Source organism: Ranitomeya imitator, chromosome 1 (assembly GCF_032444005.1).
Source record: "Ranitomeya imitator isolate aRanImi1 chromosome 1, aRanImi1.pri, whole genome shotgun sequence".
NCBI classification, from domain to species: Eukaryota; Metazoa; Chordata; class Amphibia; order Anura; family Dendrobatidae; genus Ranitomeya; species Ranitomeya imitator.
The window spans coordinates 581,289,883-581,306,386 of record NC_091282.1 but is presented as its reverse complement, the minus strand read 5'-3'; the positions used below and the strand labels follow the sequence as shown (position 1 = coordinate 581,306,386).

The 16,504-nt window shown below is 46.4% G+C and overlaps 1 protein-coding gene across 8 annotated transcripts in view; it reads left to right on the top strand.

Annotated features, from left to right (window-relative positions):
• The first annotated feature begins 504 nt into the window (after positions 1–504).
• Positions 505–16,504, top strand: part of LONP1 (lon peptidase 1, mitochondrial) — a 480,916-nt gene continuing 464,916 nt past the window's right edge. For 4 of the 8 annotated variants that reach the window (XM_069767865.1, XM_069767864.1, XM_069767866.1 and 1 more), the window contains exon 1: positions 505–962. In XM_069767865.1, coding sequence (XP_069623966.1) covers positions 570–962 — 393 coding nt within the window. In that variant the 5' untranslated portion in view covers positions 505–569. The remainder of the gene's footprint in view (positions 963–16,504) is intronic. The other 4 variants (XM_069767869.1, XM_069767870.1, XM_069767867.1 and 1 more) reach the window with 2 other exon arrangements.

Below are 16,504 nucleotides of genomic sequence, written 5' to 3'. Positions count from 1 at the left end.
CTACATGTATGTACTGTGGTATCAGTGGCTCAAAGGCTTTTAACCCCTTAAAAACATGTTACTTATTCAAATCTGAGAAAATGAGCTGTTTGCCAACTTTAATGCCAGTTCTGATGCCCAGAACCCATTTTGGCCAGGCTAGAGGGACCTGGGTTTGATAGGAGGCATTACTATCTGTGTATTCGAAGGGTGAGATCAGTGGCCCAAAGTCATTTAACCCTTTCTTCAACGCTCTTTGGTGCCCACTTTGATGCCCATTTTTGTGCCAGTGTTATTGTTTTCTATCTTTTTTAAGTGTATTCACGTCACGGCACTTTGCTGCATTGTGTTTTATTATTGTGATGCTTATTTTTGTTGTTGTTAAACCTTTAAAAAACAGAAAAAACTATTGAAACTGAACGAATAAGAAACCAACTTCAGCCTCCTCAGCAGATCAACATCCATTCACCAGTATCCAAAATGGCCTCCAGAGACTTCTCCAGAAGACTTGTATTGGTAGAGAGCTGGCACGTCATCAGTGCGCGTCGTCGGAAGCAGCGTGCCGCTCGCCAGCTGGACAGTAGAGAAGCATGACCCAGTACATGCTCTTGTGGGCTAGTAGCCGGCGCCTGGGGCTCGGTGCTGGCCGGGCAGCCCAGCGGAGAGTGTGCACGGCCGGGAGGCTGCCCCGCGTCCCCAGATCTTACACATGGTCCGGGACTGCCATCAGTGCGGGCTCTGCTCCTGGGCTCCAGGCTGTCCTTTGCCGAGCAGTACACAGCTATGGGGATCGTGGCAGCGGCGCGTTCTCTGGGGACGATGGGGGCAGCAGTGGAGAAGATGGCGGGGCTGAGGAGGCCGCCTATGGAGCCCCCGTGGTGACGGCTCTTACTCCCCTCCTGGTGCCTGACGTGTTTCCCAATGTCCCTGTGATCCCGGTGTCCAGGAACCCTGTGTTCCCCAGATTTGTCAAGATCTTGGAGGTGAGTGAGCCCCTGGCTGCTGCTGTCGGGGCTAAAAACCCAATATGGAGTTGTTTGCATCTCCAAGCAATATATAACAATAAGGCCAGGTTCACACTGCGTTAGCAGCAGCCCGTTCAGCACATACGCTAACGGGCTGCTAACGCAAGGGCCGACGATACATCGCGCTAGCGCAGATAGAGCATCTGCTAGCTCTATCTGCGCTAGTGGTGACGGACCCGGAAACACTGCAGCCCGCGTCTCGGGTCCGTCACTCAATGACGGCACATCCTTAGCGCACGCCCATTGTGGGCATGCACTAGCGATGCATCCGACATTGGAGTCAATGGCGGCGTTAACCGACTACATTACCACCACGTTATGCCGCGGTGTAACATAGTCCGTCTAACGGAACCCAATAAATATTCTGCCAGAGGATGCAGTTACTAAGACTCCCCACAACTCGGGGTAGGTGCAGACGATCAGGAACTGGCAGCACATGTCCACTGCATTCAAAGCGCTGCCAGCTGTTGCGTGCAGGTGAATCTGCATGTGGTCACTGAACCGTGCGGAATCACAGTGTCAAATTTCTGTTGTGGAGACTTGCATCTCCACAAGAGAAATAGACATACTGCTGTCTGGAGAGATGTGCCACATGTCCGGCTCCGCGGTCGACCCGCAGGCATCTCTGGACACATAGTGGAGATGGGATTTCTAGAAATGCCATCCACTATGTTGTCACATCTGGAATCTGCAAGTGGGACACTGCACAAGTACGCTGCATCCAACCCGCAGCGTTTACTGATTGTGGGCACATACCCTCAAAGACCTGACTCCACACAGCTCCATCAACATAAAAATGTTATGGGTTTCCGAAAAAAGAAGCAGTTTGCATAATTATTTTGCCGCACAAATGCCATGGAAACGAAACTCGAACAATGGCGGAATTCTATTGCCACTTCATGTAGAAAAATGTTCTTGTTTTCCAGTACATTATGTGATGAGTGTAATTCATCAATTGTACAATTTGTCCTGGAAAAACCAAGGCCAAGTATGGCAATATGGGTGGGAAAATACAAGATATATGCTTTAGGAAAAGGAGGAAGAAAGCACAGAAGTGCAAAAACGATACATGTCTCCAATTATGTGGTTAAATAGATCTTAGACTTGAGTTGGCATGGTTACTTTGAAAATAATTATGGTGTCTTTATTTATTTATTTTAAATCTTTTTGCCTACTATTAAAGGGAACCTGTCACCTGAATTTGGCGGGACTGGTTTTGGGTCATATGGGCGGAGTTTTCGGGTGTTTGATTCACCCTTTGCTTACCCGCTGGCTGCATGCTGGCTGCAATATTGGATTGAAGTTCATTCTCTGTCCTCCATAGTACACGCCTCCACAAGGCAAGATTGCTTTGCGCAGGCGTGTACTATGGAGGACAGAGAATGAACTTCAATCCAATATTGCAGCCAGCATGCAGCCAGCGGGTAAGGAAAGGGTGAATCAAACACCCGAAAACTCCGCCCATATGACCCAAAACCAGTCCCGCCAAATTCAGGTGACAGAGTCCCTTTAACCCCTTCATGACCCAGCCTATTTTGACCTTAAAGACCTTGCCGTTTTTTGCAATTCTGACCAGTGTCCCTTTATGAGGTAATAACTCAGGAACGCTTCAACGGATCCTAGCGGTTCTGAGATTGTTTTTTCGTGACATATTGGTCTTCATGTTAGTGGTAAATTTAGGTCAATAAATTCTGCGTTTATTTGTGATAAAAACGGAAATTTGGCGAAAATTTTGAAAATTTCGAAATTTTCACATTTTTAATTTTTATTCTGTTAAACCTGAGAGTTATTTGACACAAAATAGTTAATAAATAACATTTCCCACATGTCTACTTTACATCAGCACAATTTTGGAAACAACATTTTTTTTTGCTAGGAAGTTATAAGAGTTAAAATTTGACCAGCGATTTCTAATTTATACAACGAAGTTTACAAAACCATTTTTTTTAGGGACCACCTCACATTTGAAGTCAGTTTGAGGGGTCTATATGGCTGAAAATACCCAAAAGTGACACCATTCTAAAAAATGCACCCCTCAAGGTGCTCAAAAGCACATTCAAGAAGTTTATTAACCCTTCAGGTGCTTCACAGCAGCAGAAGCAACATGGAAGGAAAAAATGAACATTTAACTTTTTAGTCACAAAAATTATCTTTTAGCAACAATTTTTTTATTTTCCCAATGGTAAAAGGAGAAACTGAACCACGAAAGTTGTTGTCCAATTTGTCCTGAGTACGCGGATACCTCATATGTGGGGGTAAACCACTGTTTGGGCGCACGGCAGGGCTTGGAAGGGAAGGAGCGCCATTTGACTTTTTGAATGAAAAATTGGCTCCACTCTTTAGCGGACACCATGTCACGTTTGGAGAGCCCCCGTGTGCCTAAAAATTGGAGCTCCCCCACAAGTGACCCCATTTTGGAAACTAGACGCCCCAAGGAACTTATCTAGATGCATAGTGAGAACTTTGAACCCCCAGGTGCTTCACAAATTGATCCGTAAAAATGAAAAAGTACTTTTTTTTCACAAAAAAATTCTTTTAGCCTCAATTTTTTCATTTTCACATGGGCAACAGGATAAAATAGATCCTAAAATTTGTTGGTCAATTTCTCCCGAGTACGCCGATACCTCATATGTGGGGGTAAACCACTGTTTGGGCACACGGCAGGGCTCGGAAGGGAAGGCGCGCCATTTGACTTTTTGAATGGAAAATTAGCTCCAATTGTTAGCGGACACCATGTCGCGTTTGGAGAGCCCGTGTGCCTAAACATTGGAGCTCCCCACAAGTGACCACATTTTGGAAACTAGACCCCCCAAGGAACTTATCTAGATGCATATTGAGCACTTTAAACCCCCAGGTGCTTCACAGAAGTTTATAACGCAGAGCCATGAAAATAAAAATTAATTTTTCTTTCCTCAAAAATGATTTTTAGCCTGGAATTTCCTATTTTGCCAAGGGTAATAGGAGAAATTGGACCACAAATGTTGTTGTCCAGTTTGTCCTGAGTACGCTGATACCCCATATGTGGGGGTAAACCACTGTTTGGGCGCACGGCAGGGCTCGGAAGGGAAGGCACGCCAACTGGCTTTTTAAATGGAAAATTAGCTCCAATCACTAGCCGACACCATGTCACGTTTGGAGAGCCCCTGTGTGCCTAAACATTGGAGATCCCCCACATATGACCCCATTTTGGAAACTAGACCCCCAAAGGAACTAATCTAGATGTGTGGTGAGGACTTTGAACCCCCAAGTGCTTCACAGAAGTTTATAACGCAGAGCCATGAAAATAAAGTAAAAATTTTATTTTCTCTAAAATGATCTTTTAGCCTGGAATTTCCTATTTTGCCAAGGGTAATAGGAGAAATTGGACCCCAAAAGTTGTTGTACAGTTTCTCCTGAGTACGCTGATACCCCATATGTGGGGGTAAACCACTGTTTGGGCACATGTCGGGGCTCAGAAGGGAAGTAGTGACTTTTGAAATGCAGACTTTGATGGAATGCTCTGCGGGCGTTACGTTGCGTTTGCAGAGCCCCTGATGTGGCTAAACAGTAGAAACCCCCCACAAGTGTCCCCATTTTGGAAACTAGACCCCGAAAGGAACTTATCTAGATGTGAGGTGAGCACTTTGAACGCCCAAGTGCTTCACAGAAGTTTATAACACAGAGCAGTGAAAATAATAAATACGTTTTCTTTCCTCAAAAATAATTTTTTAGCCCAGAATTTTTTATTTTCCCAAGGGTTACAGAAGAAATTGGACCCCAAAAGTTGTTGTCCAGTTTCTCCTGAGTACGCTGATACCCCATATGTGGGGGTAAACCACTGTTTGGGCACACGTCGGGGCTCAGAAGGGAAGTAGTGACTTTTGAAATGCAGACTTTGATGGAATGCTCTGTGGGCGTCACGTTGCGTTTGCAGAGCCCCTGGTGTGCCTAAACAGTAGAAACCCCCCACAAGTGACCCCATTTTGTAAACTAGACCCCCCAAGGAACTTATCTAGATATGTGGTGAGCACTTTGAACCCCCAAGTGCTTCACAGACATTTACAACGCAGAGCCGTGAAAATAAAAAATAATTTTTCTTTCCTCAAAAATGATGTTTTAGCAAGCAATTTTTTATTTTCTCAAGGGTAACAGGAGAAATTGGACCCCAGTAATTGTTGCACAGTTTGTCCTGACTATGCTGGTACCCCATATGTGGGGGTAAACCACTGTTTGGGCACACGTCGGGACTCGGAAGGGAGAGAGCACCATTTGACTTTTTGAATAAAATATTGGCTGGAATCAATGGTGGCGCCATGTTGCGTTTGGAGACCCCCTGATGTGCTTAAACAGTGGAAACCCCTCAATTCTAACGCCAACACACCCCTAACCCTTATCCCAACTGTAGCCGTAACCCTAACCACAGCCCTAACCCCAACACACCCCTAACCCTAACCACAACCCTAATTCCAACCCAACCCTAACCCTAAGGCTATGTGCCCACGTTGCGGATTCGTGTGAGATTTTTCCGCACCATTTTTGAAAAATCCGCGGGTAAAAGGCACTGCGTTTTACCTGCGGATTTACCGCGGATTTCACCTGCAGATTCCTATTGAGGAACAGGTGTAAAACGCTGCGGAATCCGCACAAAGAATTGACATGCTGCGAAAAATACAACGCAGCGTTTCCGCGCGGTATTTTCCGCACCATGGGCATAGCGGATTTGGTTTTCCATAGGCTTACATGGTACTGTAAACCTGATGGAACACTGCTGCGGATCCGCAGCCAAATCCGCACCGTGTGCACATAGCCTATTTCTAAAGGTATGTGCACACGCTGCGGAAAACACTGCGGATCCGCAGCAGTTTCCCATGAGTTTACATTTCAATGTAAACCTATGGGAAACAAAAATCGCTGTACACATGCTGCAGAAAAACTGCACGGAAACGCAGCGGTTTACATTCCGCAGCATGTCACTTCTTTCTGCGGATTCCACAGCGGTTTTACAACTGCTCCAATAGAAAATCGCAGTTGTAAAACCGCAGTGAAATGCGCAGAAAAACCGCGGTAAATCCGCAATAAATCCACAGCGGTTTAGCACTGTGGATTTATCAAATCCGCTGCGGAAAAATCCGCAGAGGAACAGAATACGTGTGCACATACCGAAACCCTACCCCTAACCCTACCCCTAACCCTACCCCTAACCCTACCCCTAACCCTACCCCTAACCCTACCCCTAACCCTACCCCTAACCCTACCCCTAACCCTACCCCTAACCCTACCCCTAACCCTACCCCTAACCCTACCCCTAACCCTACCCCTAACCCTAACCCTAACCCTAACCCTACCCCTAACCCTAACTCCAACCTTAGTGGAAAAAAAAAAAATCTTTATTTTATTATTGTCCCTATCTATGGGGGACAAAGGGGGGGGTCATTTACTGTTTTTTTTTTATTTTGATCACTGTGATAGGTTTTATCGCAGTGATCAAAATTCACATTGGAACGAATCTGCCAGCCGGCAGATTCGGCGGGCGCACTGCGCATGCGCCCGCCATTTTGGAACATGGCGGCGCCCAGGAAAGAAGATGGACGGACCCCGGGAGGCTAGGTAAGTATAAGGGGGGGAGATCAGGGCACGGGGGGGGGGCGTCGGAGCACGGGGGAGGGTGCGTCGGAGCACGGGGGAGGGTGCGTCGGAGCATGAGGGGGTGGATCGGTGTGCAGGGGGGGTGGATCGGTGTGCAGGGGGGGTGGATCGGTGTGCAGGGGGGGTGGATCGGTGTTCAGGGGGGGGTGGATTGGAGCACGGGGGAAGCGGACAGGAGGACGGGGGAGCGGAGCACAAGATGGAGGGGAGCGGGCCACAGATCGGGGGGCTGGGGGGGCGATCGGTGGGGTGGGGGCACAGTGGTGTTTCCAGCCATGGCCGATGATATTGCAGCATCGGCTGGAATGTAATATTTCACCAGTTTTTTAGGTGAAATATTACAAATTGCTCTGATTGGCAGTTTCACTTTCAACAGCCAATCAGAGCGATCGTAGCCACGGGGGGGGGGGTGAAGCCACCCCCCCTGGGCTAAACTACCACTCCCCCTGTCCCTGCAGATCGGGTGAAATGGGAGTTAACCCTTTCACCCGATCTGCAGGGACGCGATCATTCTGTGACATAGCATATGCGTCACAGGTCGGATTGGCACCGACTTTCATGACGCATACGCTGTGTCACAGGTCGGGAAGGGGTTAAAATAAGCCTTTTCGGAGTCCATCTACAGAGCGAGCGCTCATGACTAGTGTTGAGCATTCCGATACCGCAAGTATCGGGTATCGGCCGATACTTGCGGTATCGGAATTCCGATACCGAGATCCGATACTTTTGTGGTATCGGGTATCGGTATCGGATCCATAGTGAGGTGTAAAATAAAGAATTAAAATAAAAAATATTGATGTATTCACCTCTCCGGCGGCCCCTGGACATCACGCTGGTAACCGGCAGGCTTCTTTGTTTAAAATGAGCGCCTTTAGGACCTGAGGAATGACGTCGCGGCTTCTGATTGGTCGCGTGCCGCCCATGTGACCGCCACGTGACCAATCAGAAGCCGCGACGTCATTCCTCAGGTCCTAAAGGCGCTCATTTTAAACAAAGAAGCATGCCGGTTACCAGCTTGATGTCCAGGGGCCGCCGGAGAGGTGAATATATCAATATTTTTTATTTTAATTCTTTATTTTACACATTAATATGGAACCCAGGGCCTGAAGGAGAGTTTCCTCTCCTTCAGACCCTGGGAACCATCAGGATACCTTCCGATACTTGGTGTCCCATTGACTTTTATTGGTATCGGATATCGGTATCGGCGATATCCGATACTTTTCGGGTATCGGCCGATACTATCCGATACCGATACTTTCAAGTATCGGACGGTATCGCTCAACACTACTCATGACTCTACAGTCTATAAGTAACCTCAGTCTCCAGACACCTACAGTTCAGTGAGGGAACTACAGCTTCCTCTGTAGATAAGGGATAGGTTTCATCTCAGTATTAGGCCGCCGTCACACTTGCGAGTTTTACGGACTTATGAGTGCAGAAAATACGTCCGTAAAACTCGCCAAACAAACGGCACAATTATTCTCCATGCCCCTGCTCCTATCTGCCGTATTTTACTGATCCATATTATACGGCTTTCTACGGCTGTAGAAAATCGCAGCATGCTGCTTTTGTCACCGTATTGCGCAAAAAAAACGCCAATGAAAGTCTATGGAAGCCAGAAAAATACGGATTACACACGGACCAGCAGTGTGACTTGCGAGAAATACGCAGCGGTGTTAGAGAGAAAAGCCGGTAATTCAGTGCGGTGTACAGTAAAATCACACTGACAGCTTACATTAGAATAGGTAGAATAAATGTGTACACATAGAATAGGTGTGTATATATATATATATATATCTATCAGTGAGACACATATATGTATATATATTATTACTTCATAGATCTCTAGATAGCTTTAAAGCCGGTAATTCAATTGCCGGCTTTTGCTTTCTCCTTCCTAAACCCGACATGATATGAGACCTGGTTTACATACAGTAAACCATGTCATATCTCCTTTTTTTTTTTTTGCATATTCCACACTACTAATGTAATTAGTGTGTATGTGCAAAATTTGGCCGTTCTATCTACTAAATTAACGGGTTAAATGGCGGAAAAAATTGGCGTGGGCTCCCGCGCAATTTTCTCCGCCAGAGTAGTAAAGCCAGTGAAAAATGTGGACTTTATTGCCTGGATGGCGTGGCGACGTTTCGGATACAAGATCCTTTCTCAAACCTTTTTGTGCTTTTGTGCTTACTTTTTGTGCTGCTTTTCTTTTTTCTTCATATTATCTGGAGTCACTGGACTACTGACTGGGAAAGTTTTGCACTCTATCAGGTATTTTGTTAGATGCTGTTCCAATTTTTGCATATATATATATTTTAACACATTGATCCCTTGTATAGCCGTGTGTTTGTTTTTGCAAGACTGCGAGAAAAACACGCAGTACGGATGCCATACGGATTACATACGGAGGATGCCATGCGCAAAATACGCTGACACACCCTGCCTACGGAGGAGCTACGGACCACTTTTTTGGGGACTTTTCAGCATATTACGGCCGTAATATACGGACCGTATTGTCTTACGCCATGTGTGACGCCGGCCTTAGACAGATGGCGTACTGATCGTCCTGCGGATTTTGCTGCAGATTTTCCACAGATTTCCCCCTCTACATTGTCACCACAGATTTAATTTTTTCCAGTGTGCAGTACCATTCAGGTTACAGTGCCGATTTTCTCTTCAGTGTGGAATAGCTTAGGTAGTAACTACATATTTTCCCTACTTGAGTTGGATTTGTTGTTTATTGATCTTGCTGATGATAAAAAATGCTTTCCTGTACTTAACCCCTTTACCCCCAAGGGTTGGTTTGCGCGTGACCACTGTCCCTTTATGAGGTTATAACTCTGGAATGCTTCAATGGATCCCAGTGATTCTGACATTGCTCTGAGCAGGCACTTGGTAAGCCACCTCCCTTACATCGCGATGCTGCGGGGGTCTCAGGGAAGCCCGCAGGGAGCCCCCTCACTGTGCGATGCTTCCTTATACCGCTGGCACATCGCAATCATGTTTGATCGCGGTGTGCCGGGGGTTAATGTGCCGGGGGTGGTCCGTGACCGCTCCTGGCACATAGTGCCGGATGTCAGCTGTGATAGGCAGCTGACACCCGGCCGCGCTTTCCCCGTGAGCGCGGCCGATCGCATATGACGTACTATCCCGTCGGTGGGCATACGGGCCCACCCCACCTCGACGGGATAGTACGTCAGGTGTCAGAAAGGGGTTAAATCACAGAGATATGTCACACAACATAGTTAATAAGTAACGTTTCCCACATGTCTACTTTGCATCAGCACAATTTTGGAACCAATTTATTTATTTTTGTTAGGAAGTTATAAGGGTTAAAAATTGACCAGGGATTTCTCATTTTTATAACACCATTTTTTTTTTTTTAGGGCCCACATCACATTTGAAGTGACTTTGAGGGGGTCTATATGATAGAAAACACTCAAATGTGACACCACACTAAAAACTGCACCCCTCAAGGTGCTCAAATCCACATTCAAGAAGTTTATTAACCCTACAGATGCTTCACAGGATTTTTTGGAATGTTTAAAAAAAAAAATGAACATTTAACTTTTTTTCCACAAAAAAATTACTTCAGATCCAAATTTTGATTTATTTTCCCAAGGGTAGTAGGAGAAATTGGATCCCAAAAGTTATTGTGCAATTTGTTCTGAGTACGCTGATACCCTATATGTTAGGGTAAACCCCTGTTTGGGTGCACGGCAGAGCTTGGAAGGGAAGGAGCACCGTTTGACTTTTTCAACTCAAAATTGTCTAGAATTGAGATCGGACGCCATGTCGCGTTTGGAGAGCCCCTGATGTGCCTAAACAGGGGAAACCCTCCAGAAGTGACCCCATTTTGGAAACTAGACCCCCCCCAAGGAACTTATCTAGATGTGTGGTGAGCACTTGGAACCCCCAAGTGCTTCACAGAAGTTTATAACGTTGAGCAGTAAAAATAAAAAAATAATTTTTTCCACAAAAATGATCTTTTCACCCCTATTTTTTTTAATTTTCCTAAGGGTAACAGAAGAAATTGGACCACAAGAGTTACTGTGCAATTTGTCCTGAATACGCTGATACCCCATATGTGGGGGTAAACCACTGTGTTTGGGCACATGGCAGAGCTCGGAAGGGAAGAAGAGCCAGTTTACGGTTATGGTTTGCAGGTTCCATGACCCACTTGGAGTGCCCATGAGGTGCCAGAACAGCAGAAACCCCCCCCCCCATAAGTGACCCCATTTTACGAGCTACACCTCTCAATGAATTCATCTAGAGGTGCAGTGATCAGATTGACACCATGGGTGTGTCACAGAATGTTATACCATTGGGCAGCCATGCGGAGAGACTCGGGAGGAACAGAGCGCTATTTGCCTATTTAAGTGAATGGTTCTGTGAAAATGTTAGTGTGTTTCCATGGACTGTGTGTCCGTGGGCAAAACCCGCTGACATGTCCGTTTTTTAATGTCAGCACGGGTGTCAGGAATATGAGGTATATGGCTGTGTACTATCACGCACACTGAGCTCTGCTACCTCTAAGAGCAGAGAACACATTCTGCGGGCTGTTCTGACCCCCCCCCCTTCTCTCACTTTGCCTGCTTGTGTGTGTGGAAAAGAATGTTTATTTTACCTGCAGATAGCCATCTCCGAGAAGGCTGCTCATTTCTCCCTCCTCCCATCTAGTACTAGTTGAAACTGGTATAGACCCTCTCAAAAGGCATGGATTCCTATTGTTCTTTTAAATTGATATATTGCGGCACCGATTTGGGCTAGACCGATGAGGATTATATATTCCGAATGACCATTGGTAGATCTGTCAATCACTGTAAGCGCTAGCAGCTAAACACGAGTGCAAAGTGCAGATTTCTCCTTAAGCAGTTCGTGTAATGGCTCCGTATTTACACTTAAAAGAACGCCTCTGACATGGGGAACATCATGAGCATCGTATCTTACTTACATGAGGTTCATACAGCGAGATATGCGTAAAAGATGGTTTTTCTCTTCGCCATGACAGCACCCACTTGAGAGAGGGGATCCGCCCCTAGGAACAGGAAACCCTATGGAGAGAATAAAAGGGGCGGTCCCCCTCGCTCCCACAGTTGGTTTCCTGTTCCTACGGGAGACCTAGAGAGAAGAGGATACCCAGCCTGGATGCCGCTTGCGCAGTTTACCTGTACAGGGACGGCAAGGGCTCCAGAGCTGGAAGCAGCGTCGGGGGTCCTATGGCAGCTTCCCCCCTCTGCTGGCAGGTACCATGAGGCCAGGATCGGGGAGTCGCCTGGCTCACATAGATACATCCAGCAGACCTGCAGGGACCGGACCGCTGGGGTAAGAACCTGTGTCTCCATCTTCGGGTGGCGTACAGGCAGCGTGTGGCCCAGTGTTTTGTCCCCCGGAAGTATTGCTACAACTTCCGGGGTGATGCAGGAGGAGGACGGCGCCTGCGCGATTGCTGGATAGGAGCGCAGGCGCGCACAGCAGAGCCGCAACCCGGATGTAGTGGTCACTTCCGGGTGCGGCAGGAAGAAGATGGCGGCCCCCATTACAAAAGGACGCCGGCGCTGATACCTGGCGTCCATCATGGCATCTCCCCAGGACACAGCGTTGCCTTCAGCTGAAGTCACCGCTATTACTCCTGGAAGCCGGACTAGCAGCAGCCGCAGGTCATCCTCCAAGAGCGCCAGAGAAAAGAGATCGGACCGGTCGGCTCCTCCATCTGTGCCTCCGTCTCCTCCTCTTCAGCCGGTATTATGACAACAGCTTCAAGGGTGAGTGTTTGTCTACCCTATTTAAGCTGATTACACTCCCCTCTTTTATCTAATTCCCCAGGTTAATAGAACAGGGAAATCTAAACATAAGCAATGTGCCTTATGCTCTCAGCCGCTCCCGGATACCTATTTAAAAAAGCTGTGCCAGTCATGCATCGAATCCACCTTACGTGAGGAGTCTTCAGTAAGGTCGGAAGATATACGAAGCATGATTAGAGAAGAATTATGAGCCTTTCGAAGCTCGGATAAAGTTCCTGAGATTAGGAAGAAATATAGCTCTCCTAGATCTGAACAATCCTCTGAGGTTGAGGATAAGGATTCGGACGGTTCCCAAGAGGTTATATCCTCGGAGGGTGAGCAGGATACATGCTTTCCTACAGACAGTATTGACAATCTAGTCAAATCAGTTCGTAATACCATGGGTATGGAAGATACTAAAACCCTTAAAACACCACAGGACGTGATGTTTGCTGGCCTGTCCGAAAGAAAGAGACCTTCTTTTCCTGTTATTCCAGCGATAAAGGATTTAGTCAGAAAGGAGTGGGAAAGCCAGGGGCAAAAAGGGTTGCCGTCTTCCTCAAAACGTCGCTATCCCTTTAATGACGAGGATTTCTCCAAATGGTCAAAAGCCCCGAAAGTAGATGCGGCAGTGGCGTCCACTTCTAGGAAATCTTTACTGCCTGTAGAAGATTCAGGATCTTTGCAAGACCCGCTTGACCGGAAAGCTGATTCCCTTTTAAAAAGAGCATGGGAATCCTGTACAGGGGCTTTCAGACCGGCTATTTCGGCCACATGCACTGCTAGGTCCATGCTGGTCTGGTTGAATGATCTTGAAGAAGGCTTGAAAGGTGGCCTTTCCCGCAACAAACTCATGTCCTCTATTCCGTTAATTAGAGGAGCTACTGCCTTTCTGGCTGATTCTTCAGCCGATTCCATCCGATTAGCAGCCAAATCGGCAGGTCTGACCAACACGGCTCGCCACGCCTTGTGGCTAAAAGGATGGAAAGGAGATCCTCAAACGAAATCTAAGTTATGTGGTCTGCCATGCCAGGGTGAGTACCTATTTGGTACTCCGTTAGATGAGATTATTACCAAAGCGGGTGAGAGGAAGAAAGGGTTCCCCAATAACACTTATCTTCCATCCTATAGGAGAGCGTTCCGAAAGCCCATGTTCAACAGAAGACGGGACTATAAAAACCAGGACCGTTGGGCTAATAAAGACTAAGCAAAAAGCAGCCTTCTTCGGAAAACGCCCTTTCAAACCTGAGGAAAAACCCCGCTAGGACAGATCTACCCGTTGGTGGTAGGTTGTCCTTCTTCTCTACACAATGGCTGGCAATAACTTCTAATCCATGGGCAACTAGCCTTATAACCACGGGCCTAAAATTAAGATTTTCCCAAGTCCCCCCGGACTCATTTTTTCTGACTTCCTTAGGGTCACCATCACAACAAGAGGCCTTGGAACAGGAAATAATAACTCTCCGGTCCAAAGGAGTATTGGTGGAAGTCCCTTTTCATCAAAGAGGAAGGGGATTTTATTCCCCTTTATTTTTGATTTCGAAACCAGACGGATCATATAGAACAATAACTAACCTTAAGAGACTAAACGTCTTCTTAGAGAACCAAACTTTTAAAATGGAATCTATTCGGTCAACTATTAAGCTTCTGTTTCCCCATTGCTTCATGGCAGTTCTTGACCTTAAAGATGCATATTACCATCTTCCAATCTTCAGTGAGCATCAACAATATCTACGGGTGGCAGTTATGATCAAAGGTCAGATTCAGCATTATCAATACACAGCAATGCCCTTTGGACTATCAATAGCCCCTAGAGTTTTCACAAAACTAATGTCAGGGGTAATGCCATATTTGAGGTTAAAAGACACCCTCATAATACCATATTTAGATGACCTATTGATAGTTGGGAACTCCCTTTCTCAATGTCATCAACGTTTATCTGATTCAATTTTGTCCCTACAGGGGTTGGGGTGGTTAGTAAATTGGGAAAAATCTAGATTGTCCCCCACAACTAATCAAAAATTTTTAGGAATTATTCTAGACTCTACAAATCAAATGTGCTTTCTTCCCGAGTCAAAACAAATGGCAATCATAAACAAAGTACAATCGGTGATTAACCACCCCCTAATTTCCCTAAGAGAAGGTATGTCCCTTCTTGGTTCCTTCACATCTTGTATTCCAGCTGTTCCGTGGGCCCAATTCCATAGCAGGAAATTACAGTATACAATACTTCGTGAGGAAGAAAGATTACAGGGCCGATTAGATAGTCGTATTCCCTTACCAACAGATGTGATACAATCTCTCACCTGGTGGTTAGATCCGGATCATTTTACCAGTGGGGTTCCCTGGGTGGTTAAACCTTCAAAAACTATCTTCACTGATGCCAGTCCTAGTGGTTGGGGAGCACGCTTAGGAGATCAAATAGTGCAAGGTCTGTGGTCTCCTAGAGAATCGGATGATTCTTATAATAAAAAAGAACTGAAGGCTATCTATCATGCCTTATCTGAATTTCTTCCGCAGCTACACGGAACGCATACAAGAATCCTTTCAGACAACATGACAGCAGTAGCATATATAAACCACCAAGGAGGAACAAGATCAGAAGCACTCATGTCTATAGCCGACGACATTCTAGCCATAGCAGAGGAGCACCTTCTGTCCCTATCAGCGCTACATGTGAGAGAAATCGACAATTCGAGAGCAGATTTCCTCAGTCGCCACACTCTCCACCAAGGAGAATGGGTTCTAAGTCGTCGTATCTTTTGCATGATAGTAAAAAAATGGGGCACTCCCGAGATAGATCTCTTTGCGACAAAACAAAACAGGCAAGTCAAAAAGTTCGCATCATTGTTCCGATCCGACAATCCAGATATCCTCGACGCCCTACAAGTGCCATGGGTATTCAAGAAGGCATATGCCTTTCCCCCACTGATACTACTTCCGACAGTAATCAGGAAGATAAGGGAGGACAGAGCAAACGTGATCTTAATAGCTCCGTTCTGGCCCAAGAGGCCATGGTTTTCCTGGCTGAGAGCCATGTCAATTTCAGACCCATGGATCCTCCCGGAGGATCGGGATCTTCTTTTCCAGGGCCCCTTCAACCACCCTCATGTGAAGGGTCTTCGGTTAACAGCCTGGAATTTGAGAGGCAGCTGCTAAAGATGAGAGGGTTCTCAAACCAAGTGATTGACACTCTGCTATTAAGTAGAAAAAAATCCACTACCTCCATCTATGCAAGAGTGTGGAGAAAATTTCTAAACCTCTACCCAACGGCCCTGTCAAACGAAATTCATATTCCTATGATTCTAGAATTTCTTCAAAAAGGACGCGATTTAGGCCTGGCGGTCAGTACCTTAAAAGTACACATTTCTGCGCTGGGGGCTTTATATGGTCTCTATATCGCAGGTAATAAGTGGGTAGCCAGGTTTGTTGCAGCATGCCAGAGGTCAGAGACAGTTCGAATTCCCCATGTACCACCTTGGGATGTTAATTTAGTTCTTGAAGCTCTTACAGACCACCCTTTTGAGCCACTACATTCAGCTCACATAAAACATGTCTTCCTCAAGACAGCTCTTCTTGTCGCCTTAGTATCAGCGAGAAGAGTAAGTGACATACAGGCACTATCGATAGATCCTCCCTTTATGTCAATATTCCCAGATAGAGTTGTCCTAAAGACAGACCCTTCATACTTACCCAAAGTATGCACTAAATTTCACAGATCGCAAGAAATTTTCCTTCCCTCCTTCTATGATAACCCTACAAGTCAGGAAGAACAAAAATACCACACATTAGATGTGAGGAGAGCCATATTAGCCTATTTGGATAGGACTAGTGCCTGGAGGAAGAGCAGGGCTCTCTTTGTTTCCTTCCAGGGTCATAGAAAAGGAGCTGGAATCACAAAGGGTACTTTATCTCGGTGGATTCGAGATGCAATATGTCTGGCCTATTCATCCAAAGGGGAGAATCCGCCTGAGACCGTAAGAGCACATTCCACCCGGGCGATTGCATCATCCTGGGCTGAACGAGCGGAGGTTCCGATAGAACTGATATGTAAGGCCGCAACCTGGTCTTCTCCTACTACCTTCTATA